The sequence below is a fragment of the Numida meleagris genome, chromosome Z, assembly GCF_002078875.1.
Source record: "Numida meleagris isolate 19003 breed g44 Domestic line chromosome Z, NumMel1.0, whole genome shotgun sequence".
Classification (NCBI taxonomy): domain Eukaryota; kingdom Metazoa; phylum Chordata; class Aves; order Galliformes; family Numididae; genus Numida; species Numida meleagris.
In genome coordinates, this window is record NC_034438.1 from 11652425 (window position 1) to 11667861 (window position 15437).

At 37.8% G+C, this 15437-nt stretch overlaps 1 protein-coding gene across 6 annotated transcripts in view; it reads left to right on the plus strand.

Moving 5' to 3' along the window:
- NIPBL (NIPBL, cohesin loading factor) overlaps positions 1 to 4097 on the plus strand; it is a 163540-nt gene extending 159443 nt beyond the window's left edge. For 3 of the 6 annotated variants that reach the window (XM_021379383.1, XM_021379387.1, XM_021379384.1), the window contains 4 exons: positions 619 to 914; positions 1234 to 1408; positions 2036 to 2221; positions 2783 to 3148. In XM_021379383.1, coding sequence (XP_021235058.1) covers positions 619 to 914; positions 1234 to 1408; positions 2036 to 2221; positions 2783 to 3148 — 1023 coding nt within the window. Of the gene's footprint in view, positions 1 to 618; positions 915 to 1233; positions 1409 to 2035; positions 2263 to 2782 lie in introns of all 6 variants that reach the window. The other 3 variants (XM_021379385.1, XM_021379388.1, XM_021379386.1) reach the window with 2 other exon arrangements.

The following is a 15437-nucleotide window of genomic DNA, read 5'->3' on the forward strand; positions in this document are numbered from 1 at the left end:
AGATACCAATGGGCACATCAAGTTATGTGTTATGAAAAATCAGAGTAGGTGTGTAGTAATAATGCAGGTGTGAAACTGTAGCTCTACAAGTAGCAGAACTGATTACTGGTAGCACTGTGTACTATTGCTTGGGGTTGCTTTGATCAACAGTGTAATTAATATCATAGAATTTTAACAGAAGCACAAATTAAAAAAAGCTGGGACTACTCTGTGCCTAAGTACATGTGGAAGTATACGTAATGCACAAAAATGACATCCAGGTGACAGAAAAAAACTTGCCTTATATTTACTGCTTTATTGTATTCTGCCTTCTAATATATTTTTCTGGCACTACTAACATTATTTAAAACTGCTGTGAAGTACTTGTTGCCTAATTCTGTTGTACCTACCTTGCAAAAAATGTCTTTGGATGAGCTTTTTTGAGGGGAAGGCCAGGGGACAATTGAGTACCTTTTTGCCATAAATAATTTTAATCTTTGAATAATTACAAATTAACAACATTGTTCAGGGAATTCATGCAGATCTCAGCCAGTGATGATTTTGGAAAGATTTTTTAGAAATGTGCACAATGCTACTTTACGATAATTATGGATTGTGTGTTAATTCTCTGTTTCACAGTCTATGGTGAAAGACAAAAAAAAGGAAAGAAAGCCTTCATCAGACGAGGAGACTGAGAGTGACAGTAATAGTGGTAGTGAGAGTGAAAGTGAAGAGGAAGCTTCTAAGCCTCGGAGGTTACGAAAACGAGTGGATTCTGATTCAGATTCTGATGAAGAAAATGATATAAATGCTGTGATGAAATGTTTACCAGAAAACTCAGCTCCTTTAATCGAATTTGCAAATGTCTCCCAAGGCATATTACTACTATTGATGCTGAAACAGCATTTAAAGAACCTTTGTGGATTCTCTGATAGGTAAGGATACTTAGATAGTAGTCTGATCTTGTCATTTAGTGAGCTTTTTGCAAGGAGTAAGCCTGGACATTTTTTTTCAATATTGATTGTGACTCAGTTTAATTGGTAGATTTGTATAAGAGAAAAAGCATAAATGTAACGAATGTAATGAAACAGAAAAGTTAGCTTAGAAAAGGCAATGATTTCATTTCTTATCAGGATGTCTCATATATATGAAATAATGCAAATGTATCTGCGTATGTTGAAGATTTTAAAAGCTTTTCTTTGAAATTTTTTGGAATGTCCTTAAAAGCTTTTCTCTCTTGTTTTCTTTAAACAGTAAAATTCAGAAATATTCTCCATCTGAGTCTGCAAAAGTTTATGATAAAGCGATAAACAGGAAGACAGGAGTGCATTTCCATCCAAAACAAACTCTGGATTTTCTGCGGAGTGATATGGCTAATTCCAAGATCACTGAAGAAGTGAAGAGGAGTATAGTAAAACAGTACTTAGATGTAAGTACAGTTGCCCAGCAGAATATCTAAAACTCTTCTAAACTAGCTAACACAAGACTAACTTGAAAGAAGATGCCCTTGGATTGGATGAACATTTCAAAGTGTTATTTTCCCAGTAATCTTAAGCAATATTATGATAACACAACTTCCCTTCAGGATGCTTAGCTGTATTATTTTCCAAAGTCTTCAAATAAATTCAAACACAACAAACAATAATTTAAACTAAACAATATTCATCTTTACAAAGTATTTTCCAATTTCTGATATCCATCCTTCGTACCTTTCTTTTGTAATTTGTTCTTTTTGATCCTGATCACTTCCATCAGACGGAGATAGAATAGATCCAGTGTATTTTATCTTTTCTTTTTCTTCTTGGCAGTTCTTTAAAATATTAACTAGAGAAAACTTGCTAATTATGGAAACACGGGAAGAAAGCTTTAGCTATCCAGTAGAAAATGAGAGGACAGAAGGAAGCGTGTAGAGGAGAACACAGGAGCTGTTCAAGTTTGAAGCTGCCTTTTGTTTTACTGCATTGTTATGTTTCCATTTGGTTTTATTTAATGTAGCATCTTATAAACATGTGTTTTTAAAGTTACAGTGTAGACTAATCTGTGTGATCTCTTTTAGTTCAAGCTCCTTATGGAACATTTGGATCCCGATGAAGAAGAAGAAGATGGAGAGGTGTCAGCTAGCACAAATGCTCGGAACAAAGCAATTACCTCGCTGCTTGGAGGAGGCAGCCCTAAAAACAATGCAGCTGAGACAGAGGACGATGAAAGTGATGGGGAGGATAGAGGAGGAGGCACTTCAGGGGTGAGGCGGAGGAGGAGTCAACGTATTTCGCAGCGTATTACGTAAAATGATTTTTATGTGCTTATAAATGTCAGTCTATTATATTAAATGTACACCAAGTAATGTAATCCACATGAAAGAAAGCATTTTGTAGATAGAGATTCTCTACTTAACCGTTTATACAACTTTTGTAGAAAGTTTAACAGAAAAGACAATAAAAAAAAAAAACCTAGAAAATGAGATTTATCCAGTATAAAAAGTTATTAATTTTCCTTTGGAATGTACTGTGTGTTATCCTTTTTATTGTTGCCAAGTTTTTATGTAGCTTTATGATTCATGTGTATATATAATTTTATATATCATTAAGAGATAAAGACACGGGTACAAATTAAGAGTATGTGGTTTTACAAGGATATGTTAACCCCTTGGCGCTGGCGGTCGCGGTGCGTCTCATTGCCGGCAATGGAATGTGTGCCGGGAAATCCCAACTCCCGGCGTCAAGGGATTAAAAGCAATAAAAGCAATAATTTCACTAAAGTTCTTTTGTGTAACACATGGTCTTTTTTCCCCCCAATGTTTTAGTCATTGAGAAGGTCAAAACGAAATTCAGACTCTACGGAGTTGGCTTCACAGATGAATGAAAGTGTTGATGTCATGGATGTCATCGCTATTTGCTGTCCAAAGTACAAAGACCGACCACAAATTGCAAGAGTAGTACAGAAAACCAGCAATGGCTTCAGTGTTCAGTGGATGGCAGGCTCCTACAGTGGCTCCTGGACTGAGGCTAAGCGCCGTGATGGCCGCAAACTGGTGCCTTGGGTAGACACTATTAAAGAGTCAGACATTATTTACAAAAAAATTGCTCTAACGAGTGCTAATAAGCTGACTAATAAAGTTGTTCAGACTTTACGATCGCTGTATGCCGCCAAGGATGGAACTTCGAGCTAATGATTTGTACATGCAGCCAAATTTACATGAATTGAAATAACAGGAAAACTTGAAATATCAACTTTCTGGCAAAAAAAAAATTAAAAATCAGTTAAATGAAGAGTAAGAATGGAACCTGGGACACAGGAAAAAAGAAGGAAATGTTTGGTAAACATTTTTGTGGGAGCTTCCTTCGCTGTTGTGCAGCAGAAACTTCTCAGTTCATTTTTACTCCCACTGTATTATAGTTTAACAAAAAATTGTTTATATCTTGAAAAAAAACTTTCTGTTTAAAAAAAAAATAAACAAGTGAATGTTGGAAATTAGTCTGTTAATGTTCTTAATAAAGTGTTCTTGGAGTTTAACCTAGCAGCGGATGGCTTTCTTTAGCTTAGCCCAGTTTCCAGGGAAGCATTGTTTTTCCAGGCTGTAAAATGGCAGAATCTCCTGGATATATAATTTATTCTGTTGAAGAAAAAAGAGGGGAAAAAAAAAAAAAAAAAGCATGCAGTATCTATGACCTATCTGCAGGAGGAGTTTTTTGTAAATGTAGATTTTGATGTATTAGGTCACCCTGAAATAATACAAGAAAAGGGATCCCCAGCAAATCTGGTGGAACGAATACTGCAATAAATTTTTTTACTTCTCTTTGTTACTTGTCTGTTTCCATTTGAATTTCTTATTGTAAAGATCTGTTTAAATCCATTTATATTATTTTGCAGTCTTTTATGTAAAATTTACTATAGCAGTGGTTTTCAAAACAATACATAAGATATTGTTTATACAGTTTGTATAGGCTGACTTCTGAATAATTGGTATCTTTTTATTTTTATCCCTTAAAGGGTGTAAACACAAGTTAACTCCAGGGTTTGATTGTATTCTGCAATATTTAGTATTAACTATATGATTTAGCACTGTGCCAAACACATTTTCAAGAGTACATTTTGATATAAAAAGAAACTATAGTTTATTCCTTGTATGCTTCAGTTTCTTTCTAATGCTGTCCAAATGGTAATTTATGATAGTTTAAATTTTGGGAAAGTTGAATGACTCTTCTGTTTGGGCTAACTGGCCATTTGTGCATCTCTCTGGGTTGAAATACAGAGGTTTGTGTCAAAAGGAAATAGCTACCAGTATCTGAGGAGTGAACGGCTATGGATCTGGGCAATTATGCTACATTCCTTCACAAATGAATTTTTTTTAAAGTTTGTATATTAGGCTATTTTTTTTTTTTTTTTTTTACTAACTGAATTTTCACATTTTGTAAATTGGAAAAAAAAAATACTGCTGAAAACTATCGGAAGCCTTTGCTTCAATTGTATTGCCTCGAGCCTTTCATAAGCAGTTTGATTTTCTGGATTGCAACAAAAGCAGCAGATTTGCAAGAAAAGTAGATCTAAAACAGTAACTTTTTAAGGGGTGTATTGAACCCTGCTGTGTTTTGAAATCTATTTATCTAAAACAGGTGTTCCTCAGTAAGTTAATATTTCTTTGTATATTTTCTTCTTCCATTTTAATTTATGGTTGGATATTTTTATTGAAACTAGCTTGCAGAACTCTTAATAGTTTATCCAATTTGTGAGGAATACTAACAGTATTCCAAAATACTCTCAAGTACAGAAATAACGTTAAACTGAAACGATTAATAACTCCTCAGAATCTAGTTAGTATCTGCTCTATGGGAAATACCTGTTTGCTGTTCCACCACTGGAACATTTCTGAACAGAAATATTTTCCCAGCCTTTTGTCTTCCCTGTTGATGTTATTAAGTAGAAAGTTGAAAATGCTTTGCAAGGGTAAACTCCCCAGTGACTGAAGCAAGAATTTCTTACACAGATGCAGTCTCCAGTCATTGTCACTGTTAGACATTTCTGGTTTATATCAAAGCATCATTCTTCATATGTTATACAAACATTTCTGTGTTCATAAACAGTTTTCTTTTTTTTTTTCCTGGTCATGTGGCTTTCCCAATAGCAAAGAGTTGTGGAGATTTTGTTTTTTGGGGATTTTTTGTTTTGTTGCTTTTTTTTTTGTTTGGGGATTTTTTGTTTTGCTTTATATTAATTTGTTTGATATTTATTAGAATAAAATTATCAGTAAAATTATAATTAAACTATAGAAAACGGATGTCTAAATTTGTCTTAGTTGAGAAGATTTGAACTGGTACCATTTTGTGTGATATGCCAAAGGGTGCACGTGCTCCTTGTTGGGATCTGATGGCTATAGCATAATGCAGACTTATAAAAGCAGTTATAGACAAATAAATTGATAAGGTTCTCACTAGTTAAGAGTTGAATTTTCCCCTTCGGTGCTATTGATAGTAAGATTTATGGTCATTTTGGCTATCACAAACGTTCAGATTACTTGTTGTGAAGGAAAACGTTGGCAGGGTTCTAGTGGAAACCAGCTCCTGTTGGCTGCAAGTAACGTGGGCTGAAGATTTTCAGCAATGCAGGACAGCCCGGGGCGCAGCTGGGAACAGCACAGTGCTCCGCATCCGAGTTAGCAGTCCTGGCTTTACTGGCAGAACCACGTTACTGGCAACAGCGAGCCCCATGATAAAGGGTCTTACTACATTAATTAAAATTAAAAAAAAAAAAAAAAGTGCTGCAGTGCAGTAATTGATAACAATAACAGAATTTACTCCTTTGTTTTGACATAGCTTCGTAGTATTTTTTCACTGTATGGCTATAGATTTTTACATACATAACTATAATAATTACTGAACTTTTTATTCTTCTTGCTTTCTCCCTTTGCGTACAAGTTCCGCACATGGAAACTTCTTGTGGTACCTTGCATAACAAAGGGATGTTGTCAGGCTTTTAGAATTAACACTAGCCATATTGTACCTTAAGAAAACATGGACACTTCCACAATCTAAATGAGAATGAGATGGTTATTTTTAATCTTCCACCTCAGTACTGTAAAATTCCAGAATAATTCTTGAATATTTTCATTATCTGCAGCTATAAAAGATCACAATAGTTTTTGACAAAACTTTTAATTACAAATAAGTATTTTTTTAAATGATCCAGTAATGCCCTTTTGTATTTTTGAGGTTCTCTATTGCTTATATCAATGATTTACATGTATAAAGGACAATATTCAGCATTTCAGTGAGGTGTGGCCATTAAAAAGCTATTTACAATTTTAAAATCTGAGTCAAACCTTAGTGTTTGTTTCGCCACTGTGATATCACTAGTGAGAATATTGTCAGTGTGGAATAATTTGGTTGTACTCAACATACATCAACTATCTTGTAGATCTAACTTGCTACCTTGTAGCACTGCAATAGTCCTTAAATGTGTTTGTGGCTCATGACAAAAAGCTTGTAATAGAGTCTGACTCACCTGGTGCTAATTAAACAGCAGGATATTCTGCCTAAATGCAGGTGTTAGTGTTCCAGGTTAATGAATGGATCAGTTCAATTGATCCTTCCTGTAAAGCTAATGCATTTTATCTCCAAGCCCCATGCTTGGAGATGGATTAATGGAGTTGAATTCAAAGAAACCTCTATTGCTTTTTGTTCATGTGCCCAACACTAGAAATAGCAAGAGCTCAAGGCACAAGTCCTGTACCTTAGCTTCTTCCCACCCTCTTTAGAGCCACACCGTAACTGTACAAGTGTTTCCATATCCCTTCAAGAATTTGTCATTAAAGTACTGAGCTGTAATGGTTAGGTGAGTTCTGAATGTAAGTTGAGTTTTTAGATTTCATGGTTCCTTGACTAAATATTAAAGTGTTACTGTTATATACAAATAAATTCATAGTATTTTCATATTTCATTTATTTAAAATAAATGTTTTAAGAGTTCAGTTTGAACCTTTCCAAAATGACACTTGCAAGTTTCTATCCTAGAATGCACATACGCTTAGCTAAACCCATTCTCATTGTGCTCCCAGTGCTTGAATTATGCCTGAGTCACCTGTAAGACATCCATTCATTCTGAGATAATTCTTGCCATTCTATTGTCAATCCGTAGCACAGACCTACGCTGCTCCTAAAACATGATCCAGACATCCCATTTCCCACTTGAGTGTGGACTTCTTAGTATGAGGAAGGAGTTGTTTTCATTGACATGCATGTAATTGCATTCACTGCAGATACTGAGTTGTAAAATGTCTCTTCCAAACTTCATCAAAAACCCTCTTAGCCCATGTGTTGGTTTTGAGGGAGGTGAGGGGATGAGGGAGGCAACCTGATCCTGTGTGGAACAGTCTGTGCTGTGTGGCTGCCTATGCAGGCAACAGACACCAGTTTAGTGGCTGTGCAAGTGTGACATACACATTTTAGCACGCATCTCTCCAGGCAAGAGGATCTACAGCAGAGTTGTCCGGGCTACAGCTAGTGGCTCAGAGTGGCAAGCATTTCTCAGTATTTCGGGGACTATTTAAAGAAATTTTGTCTTCATGAGCTTTTCTTCATAATAACACTGTCAAAGCTGTACTGAAAACAAGCATCCTAGTTCCTAAATGCTAGAATAGTGATACAGCTGCTCTTCAGCCACCACTCTTCCAGTGATGCGACAGTTGAGCAGGGTGCCACCTCTGCTTTGCAGAGTAGCCTGTCTTTTGGAAACTGTAGTTATGAGCACCAAACACTGCATGGGGCAATTCTCCTGCTGCTATATTTGGATGTACACCTTCCCCTGCCCTCCATCCAATCATGCTTTTTTGTCAATCAGCTCATCTGCAATGCACTTCCACATTAACCTTCCCACAAAAAAGCTTCTCTGTTTGTTTTAACTATTCCTCTGTCCAACCAAGAGCTACAGTTTGTTGAAAACAACACAAGTCTCTCACTACAGTTGATGTGCCTGTACAAACACAAACTGAAGACTTGCCTCCTTTAGACTACAGCTTTTTCTGTCTCTTATTTGTTAGGGTTCTGTTTATACAGAGTAATACAGAAGCTGAATTGCACTTCAATACCTACAAGCCAGAAACACATGCATAGATGAGCTGAATGGATTTTGCTTCCTGCTGCTAGCACAAATGATGTGTAACGATCCCTTGAGAAAATCCATCTGTTCAGCTTTACTAGGGAACTTTTTTGATTCTGAATTTTCCAAGGCCAGCCCTGAACATAATCAGTCTAGAGCAGTTCTGAACAGTAGTGCCTCATCTCCAAATACAAATAATCTGCACCTTAGACCCATACAGTACCAAGTTCTCTATGATTTGGATCGCTCTGCATCAATTCTTTCTAGTTGTCTAAAATTAGTGGTTAGAAAAAAAAATAATTCACATACTACAGTGTTCTAAAAATGCAATGGCTGTTACACATTTTTTAATAAAATTCTCAGTCCTGACCAGCTCAACAGCAGGCTGTAAAACTCAGAATTTTTGGTTAAAATCAATTTGTCAAAATCAACATCAGTTCTGTTTTGATTGTTGCTGAGTTCTGGAAAGGCAGAAATTTATTCCTTAAGCAATTTGTTTCTCCAAGGGGTCTGCATGCTATGTTCTCAAAGAATCAGTGGTATTTCAAAACAAAAGCTCCATAAGGAATTATTTCCTGAACTAGCAGTTAATGTGCTTTTGATCACTTGAGAGAAGATTCCATTTCATCCCATACAGAACTCATTTGATCTGACTGAATCCCTATTCCACCCGCTTTCAGTCATGCATTCCAAACCATTTTCTTTCAGCCCACTCCAAGGTTTGGCACGCAGAGTCTTCTACATGTCCTCATTCTCTTTGACCACTTCTGTGCAGGACTGGATGTTCCATGGTTAGCTATAGCTTTTCCTGGCTTCAGTTTTAAATGGTGCCTCTTCCTTAAATGTCATTTTAGGAGTGCACATATTTGGTCATAACAAGTCACGTATTCCCCTCAAAAGGTCCTTTTTAACTCTGAGTATTTTGTGAGCAACTCACCTTCCTTCTATTTCTTGCCCATTTCTTGCGTCAGACAAAGAAAACCAACGCTATTTTAGCCTATTTACAAATATCCCAACTTAGGATCAGAGTAATTTGCTGATACCTTACAAAAAGCTGTGCAATGTGCTCTCCAAAGCAAGTTCATATTGCATTTATTGTCTGGGAAGTAGCCTCTAATAGAGACTTGATCCTTCTTCTAAAATTAAAAAAAACTACGAACTGTAGGGCAGGCTTCACCTCAAGTACAGACTGTGGGGCCAAGTACAGTTTTTGATTGTTTCCAAGCCCACGCAGGATGTGCAAAAGAGCTTGTTGCACAGCTGAGCACATTCCATTCTGTCTTCAGAAGGTGTGGCCGTGACTTTGAGCAGTGCAGGAGCATAATATCCACTGACATTCCCCGGCATGTTCCCATGAATGATACATGTCATTCCTTAATTAGGCAATGTTTTTGGAAATAAAGAGTATATGCCAGTCCTGTATATATTAGGCTGCTTTATCATGTAATTTGACACCTCTTTATAGTCCCTCACTTTAAATACCTCAGCCAGAGCTCTGACAAATAGACTTCTGCAATGTAAAATATGACAATGTATATCTAAAAACAGTCAAGAACAGGTAAGTACCATTTTGTTATCGTCTAATTAGTAAGAAAGATTCCACATTAAAGAATAAACATTTAAGTAGAATCTTTTCTTCTGTGTACATTTTTCTTTTTCCTCTTCCTGTTTTAATTCTACTGTACTCTTGGGGGGTTTGATTGGTGATGAGTTTTCAGTATCCCTGTTTTTGAAACAGCCAAAGAACCAAACAACATTCTGACTGCAACTATCAAAGAAACCAGAAATTATAACACATACTAGGATGTTGCACGCATAGTAATAAAATACAAATTATTGAAAAAATAGTTTCAAATAGACATAAAAAGGATATCTACATTAAATTTTCTAAGCCTGGTTATATGATTTAACGCAACAAAATCATCTTAAAGCCGTAAAGCTTCCATACCTGAGAGTCAGGTGCAAATAATCTGATACTGGACTGGTAAAGTAAATTTGGGGTTCTTTGGGTGAAACTCAAGAAAAATGCTACTGTGCTTTAGAAAAATAGAAACTGCTGTAGTTTGTGTCACTTAAGCAATTCTAAAAAGTCACCCCACTTGAACCTCAATCATTTTTTTAAGATGCTTTCCTTCCATTTCTCATTTCTGTATCACATTCTTCCAAACACTACACAAGAGATAATACATATTCTATATTTTAATTTTTGTTTCTATTTTCTTAACTAATTGATATTTCCAACTTGCTGCAACTAATCCTTTTCAAAATATACTGTTTGGCTCGTGTCCAAAGCCAAACAAAAAATAACAAAGAAAACATTAACAGAAACATGTGAAGCTCTCTCATGAAACAACACTGTGTGCTACTAACAATCTTTGCTCTCCCTTCCTCTGCGTCTCTCTCTCCGGCAGACACTTGGAGCTGATCTCTTACAATGGATAACACTTTGAAGGAGTACAGTAAAACTGAACATAGCATTACCCCTTCCAGCCCAAGTTTCAGCTGAGTGCATGGTGCCAGTGTGGCTACCTCTCTGCTCTTCCTTTCACAAGTGGACAAATTCTCTCTTAATTTTTAAACTAGGACCAATAGGATATCAGTTCTGAGAATTATGCTGCTGCTCTTGGTGGCTCCTGATTTGTCTTCCTCTTGTACCTAGAGGTTGTGTACTACCTCTGCTGTCTTTTGGATATCTTCCAAAACTTGCTAGTTTTCCTGCTGTGCTTCAGAAGAAGAAGTGTTTAAATTCATCCAAGCATTGTGTTACATTCTGGTTAAGTCTGCCCCTCCCTTTGCTTATGTGATACTAGACCTAAGTCCAATTACAACACTACTTCTCAGGGGAAAAAAGGACTTTACCTGACTCTCATTGTTTGCTGCAGAAACACGAGAATCCTTGACCTGCTTGATGTGAAATCATCACCTACTGCTCCCTCCCAGTTCAGTTCTCAGAGGAAAACAGATGATCGACAGAATACCAAAATGCTCCAACTAATACAGCATTAACCTGTTCCTCCCTGTTGGCACTGCTCCTCCTTGCTTCAGGAGGGTGCCTTGGACTTGCTTCACTCTTCCACATCCGTGTTGACATGAAATCTGTTCTAATGATGGGCAGAAGCTATCTCACTTACCAATCCTGTGTACCCACCTACCCTGAGTTAAAAGGATTTTAAGGCAATTCTAAACTGCTTTGTCAGCAGAGCATTGCTGATGTGGCTGCATCTTGTCCATCTCCACCACACAAGCTTCTGCAAACATTTAATTGCAGCTGGTTTTGAACTAATTGTTTTTGAACAGTACTAAACAGTCTTCACTGATTGTCAGGAAGTTGGGAAAGCCAATATTGTTGGGGTAAATACCAGTTTCCATACACTAAGAGATGACTGACATATAACGTGTTAAAACGAGGAATTTCTCTGTCAGCAGCCTGGATGAGGGAAGGGAGCTTTCCACCCCTATCAAGGCTCTGACAACAAAACCTGCTCTTAGTGCAGTTAGAGAACAGCAGAGATGGTGATGCACATCCTTCTCTGTCCACTTACCACTGGGATGGACATTACTTCGTCTGTCAGTGATCTGTGAACACTCAAGGCTGGCGACAATTACATCAGCTGTGTTTTGCAGAAAAGAGCTTCAGTACAGCATCACAACACTGGATGGTTTTGCCTGCAATAAAACAGACAGGTTAAAGGAATAAAACAACAGAAACTCAAATCCTTAAGATTTTTTTGGAAGAGCACAGTACAGCACAGTTACAGCACAATAGCCAAATTTGTTTTTTTTTTTCTTCTTTAAATCTCAGTCTCAAAAGCTTATTTTGGTGTCTTTGCTGAAGAAAACAAGGCACTGGGCAGTTTTCTCCCTCACTGTCTTTGCTCTTATTATCCTGGCAGTATGCTGCTCAGGACACAACTTTGGGCAGCTGAAAAATCATCTTTCATCTATGGATTTCTCAGGTATGAGCCCTCAACCAGTACAGGGTTATCTGCAGAAATGCTGTGCGAGAGAACTATCTCATGGGCACTAAAAATGTTCAGTTTTATCTTCAGAGTCATTTATGGGGAGTGGAATCATACATTTGTATTCTATAGAGAAACAAGCCATCAGTTTGAGAATCTATGGAGTGTTGTCCACTGTAAATTAGTTTCAAGAAAATGAAAAGTAACAACAATCCCCTCAGAGGCTGCCTGGTTAGTGGAGGTCTGGCCACAGACCTTCTGGCACGTTACAGCACTACGTGTACGTATGTCTTTGTTCAAGGGGGGCACCGCATCCAGCTTAACTGGGAAGCTTTCCATTCACAGCCTTTCATTCCAGCAAAATGGTTCTGAAGTAGCTGCAATCATCAGCGTTTGCGTTAGCAAAACTTGTACTTTAGGTGGGAGCCGAAGAAAGGAAAGATGGGTCGTGTATTTATTTTCTTGATACAACAGAACTCCTCATTCCTTTCCTCATGCCTTCCCTTCCTTTGAGACATAAAAAGTACTTTTGCATAATAATTGCTGTTCGTTGTAATTACATTTAATGTTTAGCAGTTAATGTTTAAAAGGGAAATGTTTATGTTCTGCTTCCCAAGAGCATTAGCAAATGAGGAAACTGCTGCTATAAGGAAACATATTTTGTATTTTGATTCTGTCCTCACTGTGTTGAAAGAGCATTTCTCTATTTGATGTGCAACAGAGACATATCAGTAAAGTTTGAAAAATGTAACTTCTATATTTCATAAAAGACATGTGTAGAGCTGTTGCCAAGTTTTAGGCAATAATCTGGGGGAGGTGGGGAAGAATAGGGGCACTGCAGGAACAAATTCAACATATTGTTTACAGGATTTTTTCTCATTTGCTCTTTTCCCCTCTGATATATTTGACTGCCTTTCATCTACTTCTTCTCTTTCCTACTTACTGTCCTCTGGACTTAACCATGCCACTATCATTACAGTTCCAGAGAATCACTGTCCCCAGAGAATCATCAGTTTCTTGGAAGAATGCCCCATGGAAGTCACATCTGCACAAACCTGATGATCAATAAGAAACCTGCTGCTTCCTTGGCTAGCAGAAGGAGGAAGAGGCAACTTGTGAGCCAGAATACACAATTTCAGAAAGCACTGCAGGCCAGTAGCAGAAGGGAGAATTAAAGAAGAAAATGGAGCCTGAAGGAAACCTCAAAGGAGTATCAAACTGCAAATGAAGGGAGGACAGTGCTAAACACATAACATACAGAGAGAAAAAGAAGTAAATAAAAAGTGGCAAATACGAGATATTCAAAACAGTCCAGCAGAAAGGAAGTAAGTAAGCTGGATAAAGAAGGGCAATCTTATTTACCAATTTTGACCATAAAAAGTTCATCCCACGTAAAAACAGCGGGCTTTGTAACTACAGTTGCACTTCATCTAGAAATTTTTATAGAGACATTAGAGAAAAAATATTTTAATATTTGTTTCTAAATCAACACAATTATTCTAAGAGTTTCCTTAAAGTTTTTTTACTTATTTGATTCTTGTGGCTTCTGCGAGAACAGACATCTCCTGGAGGTATTTCTTAACATTTTAAAATTTAATTTGGAGTGTCAGTGCAGAACAAAAAATACAAATCTGCTCCGCTCAGAAAACGACCTACTAAAAAGCTTGAGATGTAAGTAAAAATAAATGAAGTCATCATACAAAAAGAGAAGATGAGAGAAAACTTCTCCTGGGTGAATGGAAGCAGCAGGGTTAACAGATGACGATCCTAGTCCTCTGTATGGATGTGCTTTTCATGCCTGCCTCCACACATCTCAAGCAAAACAGAAGTTTACACTTAACCTTCTTGCTGAGAGCTTGGCTCTCTTTTGGTGATTTGAGATGCCATGGATCAGGAGTCAAGGCTTTCTTTTCAAAAGGAAAGCCATGTCCAGTGTTAAAATGTCCGCACTTTTCTTCCTTTAGCACCTTGAGATATATCCCTTGAGGAAAGTGGGTGAGCCATCTTACACACGCAGCCCACACTAAATGCTTGGTGCAACCTTGTGGAAGACAAGAACTGTTCTTTCTTTTGCCTCAAAGCTTGCTTCATGAGCCCTTTTTGGTGATAAGACTCTAACCGACAAATGCGAATTATCTAGGGGGGTGAGCGGTGGGTGTCACCGTACCAGGGTACTTCTGCTTATGATTGTAAAGATAAGCAGCAGCTGGACAAGCAGTCTTCTTCGGGGGTGCGGCTTGAAGGAGCTGACCACTGCAAAAGATGATAATGCTTGTGCATGGCAACAAAAGCATCACTCCCTGCTGACTTATCTGTTGGGCCAGGTGTGTCACACTAACAGAGAGAAAAGAAGAAAAATAACTGTGAAATGGGGGATAAAAGGTCCCCACTAAACTAAGAAGTGGGGAGGAGGAGGAGAACTCCCAAAGAAATGAAACCTTTGGAGGAGAAGAACTCCCAGAGAAAAGAAACCTTTGACGGAGGAATTCCCTAAGAGCAAGAAACCTCTTAGGAAAGAACCCCACCGGGACTGCTTGCTGCAAAGCTTCCTGGCTTTCTCCCATCCCCTGTGGTGACTGGACGAGTTCCTGAGATCAGCAGAGGCACTATGAACAACGCTGGACCCACGGTGGTGACTATCTCTCTCTTGCTTTCTACAAGGACTCCTTACTTTTATTTCCTACCCCTTTTCTATCACCTGCCTTCCCTTCCCCTTCTCCCTAAGTAAACAGGATTTGTAATAAACTGGCCGGGCTAACATTTGACCCGCTGTGTCTCAATCTTGCCGTCGGGTATACATATATTAAAAGAACCTCCTCTCCCTCCTGCAAATTGGAGCGAGACAAACCTGTATCTAAGAGCCCTGCAGCCCCAAAACTCTAAAGTGTCTGTTAAGGAGTAAGATTTGTGAAGAGACTGTAAAGCTCCTTTGAACACCTTCAGTATCCTTCTAATAAAAACAATTCTTATGGCTTTTTTTCTGTATTTTCTCTTCCTACGCTTCCCAACATAACTGAACACTTTGATCTTCAGCACTATATTGTCAACCAAAGTCTTTAACTTACAAACAAATGAAGTCATTTCAGGTTGCAGCAGGTGCACTGTATTGCTGATCTGAGTAACTCAACTGCTAGCAAACCATTCCATTTGTTTTATCCATTTTTTGTGGGGAAAGTGCTTTTTTATTATTTTTAATAATTCATGTATTGCAGTATATGCATTAGCACTTAATGAATGTGATCCTGCAATGTTCATCTGAAACAAAGGCTCAGCAGTTACAGTAACTGCTTAGAACTGACACAGCTCTCACAAGCCTTCTAGGACACCATTTATGAGGGACTGTCATGTCCTTGACCGCATTCTCTTCCTTCTCACCAGTGTCTGTGATCATAAAGAGACTTTCATACTT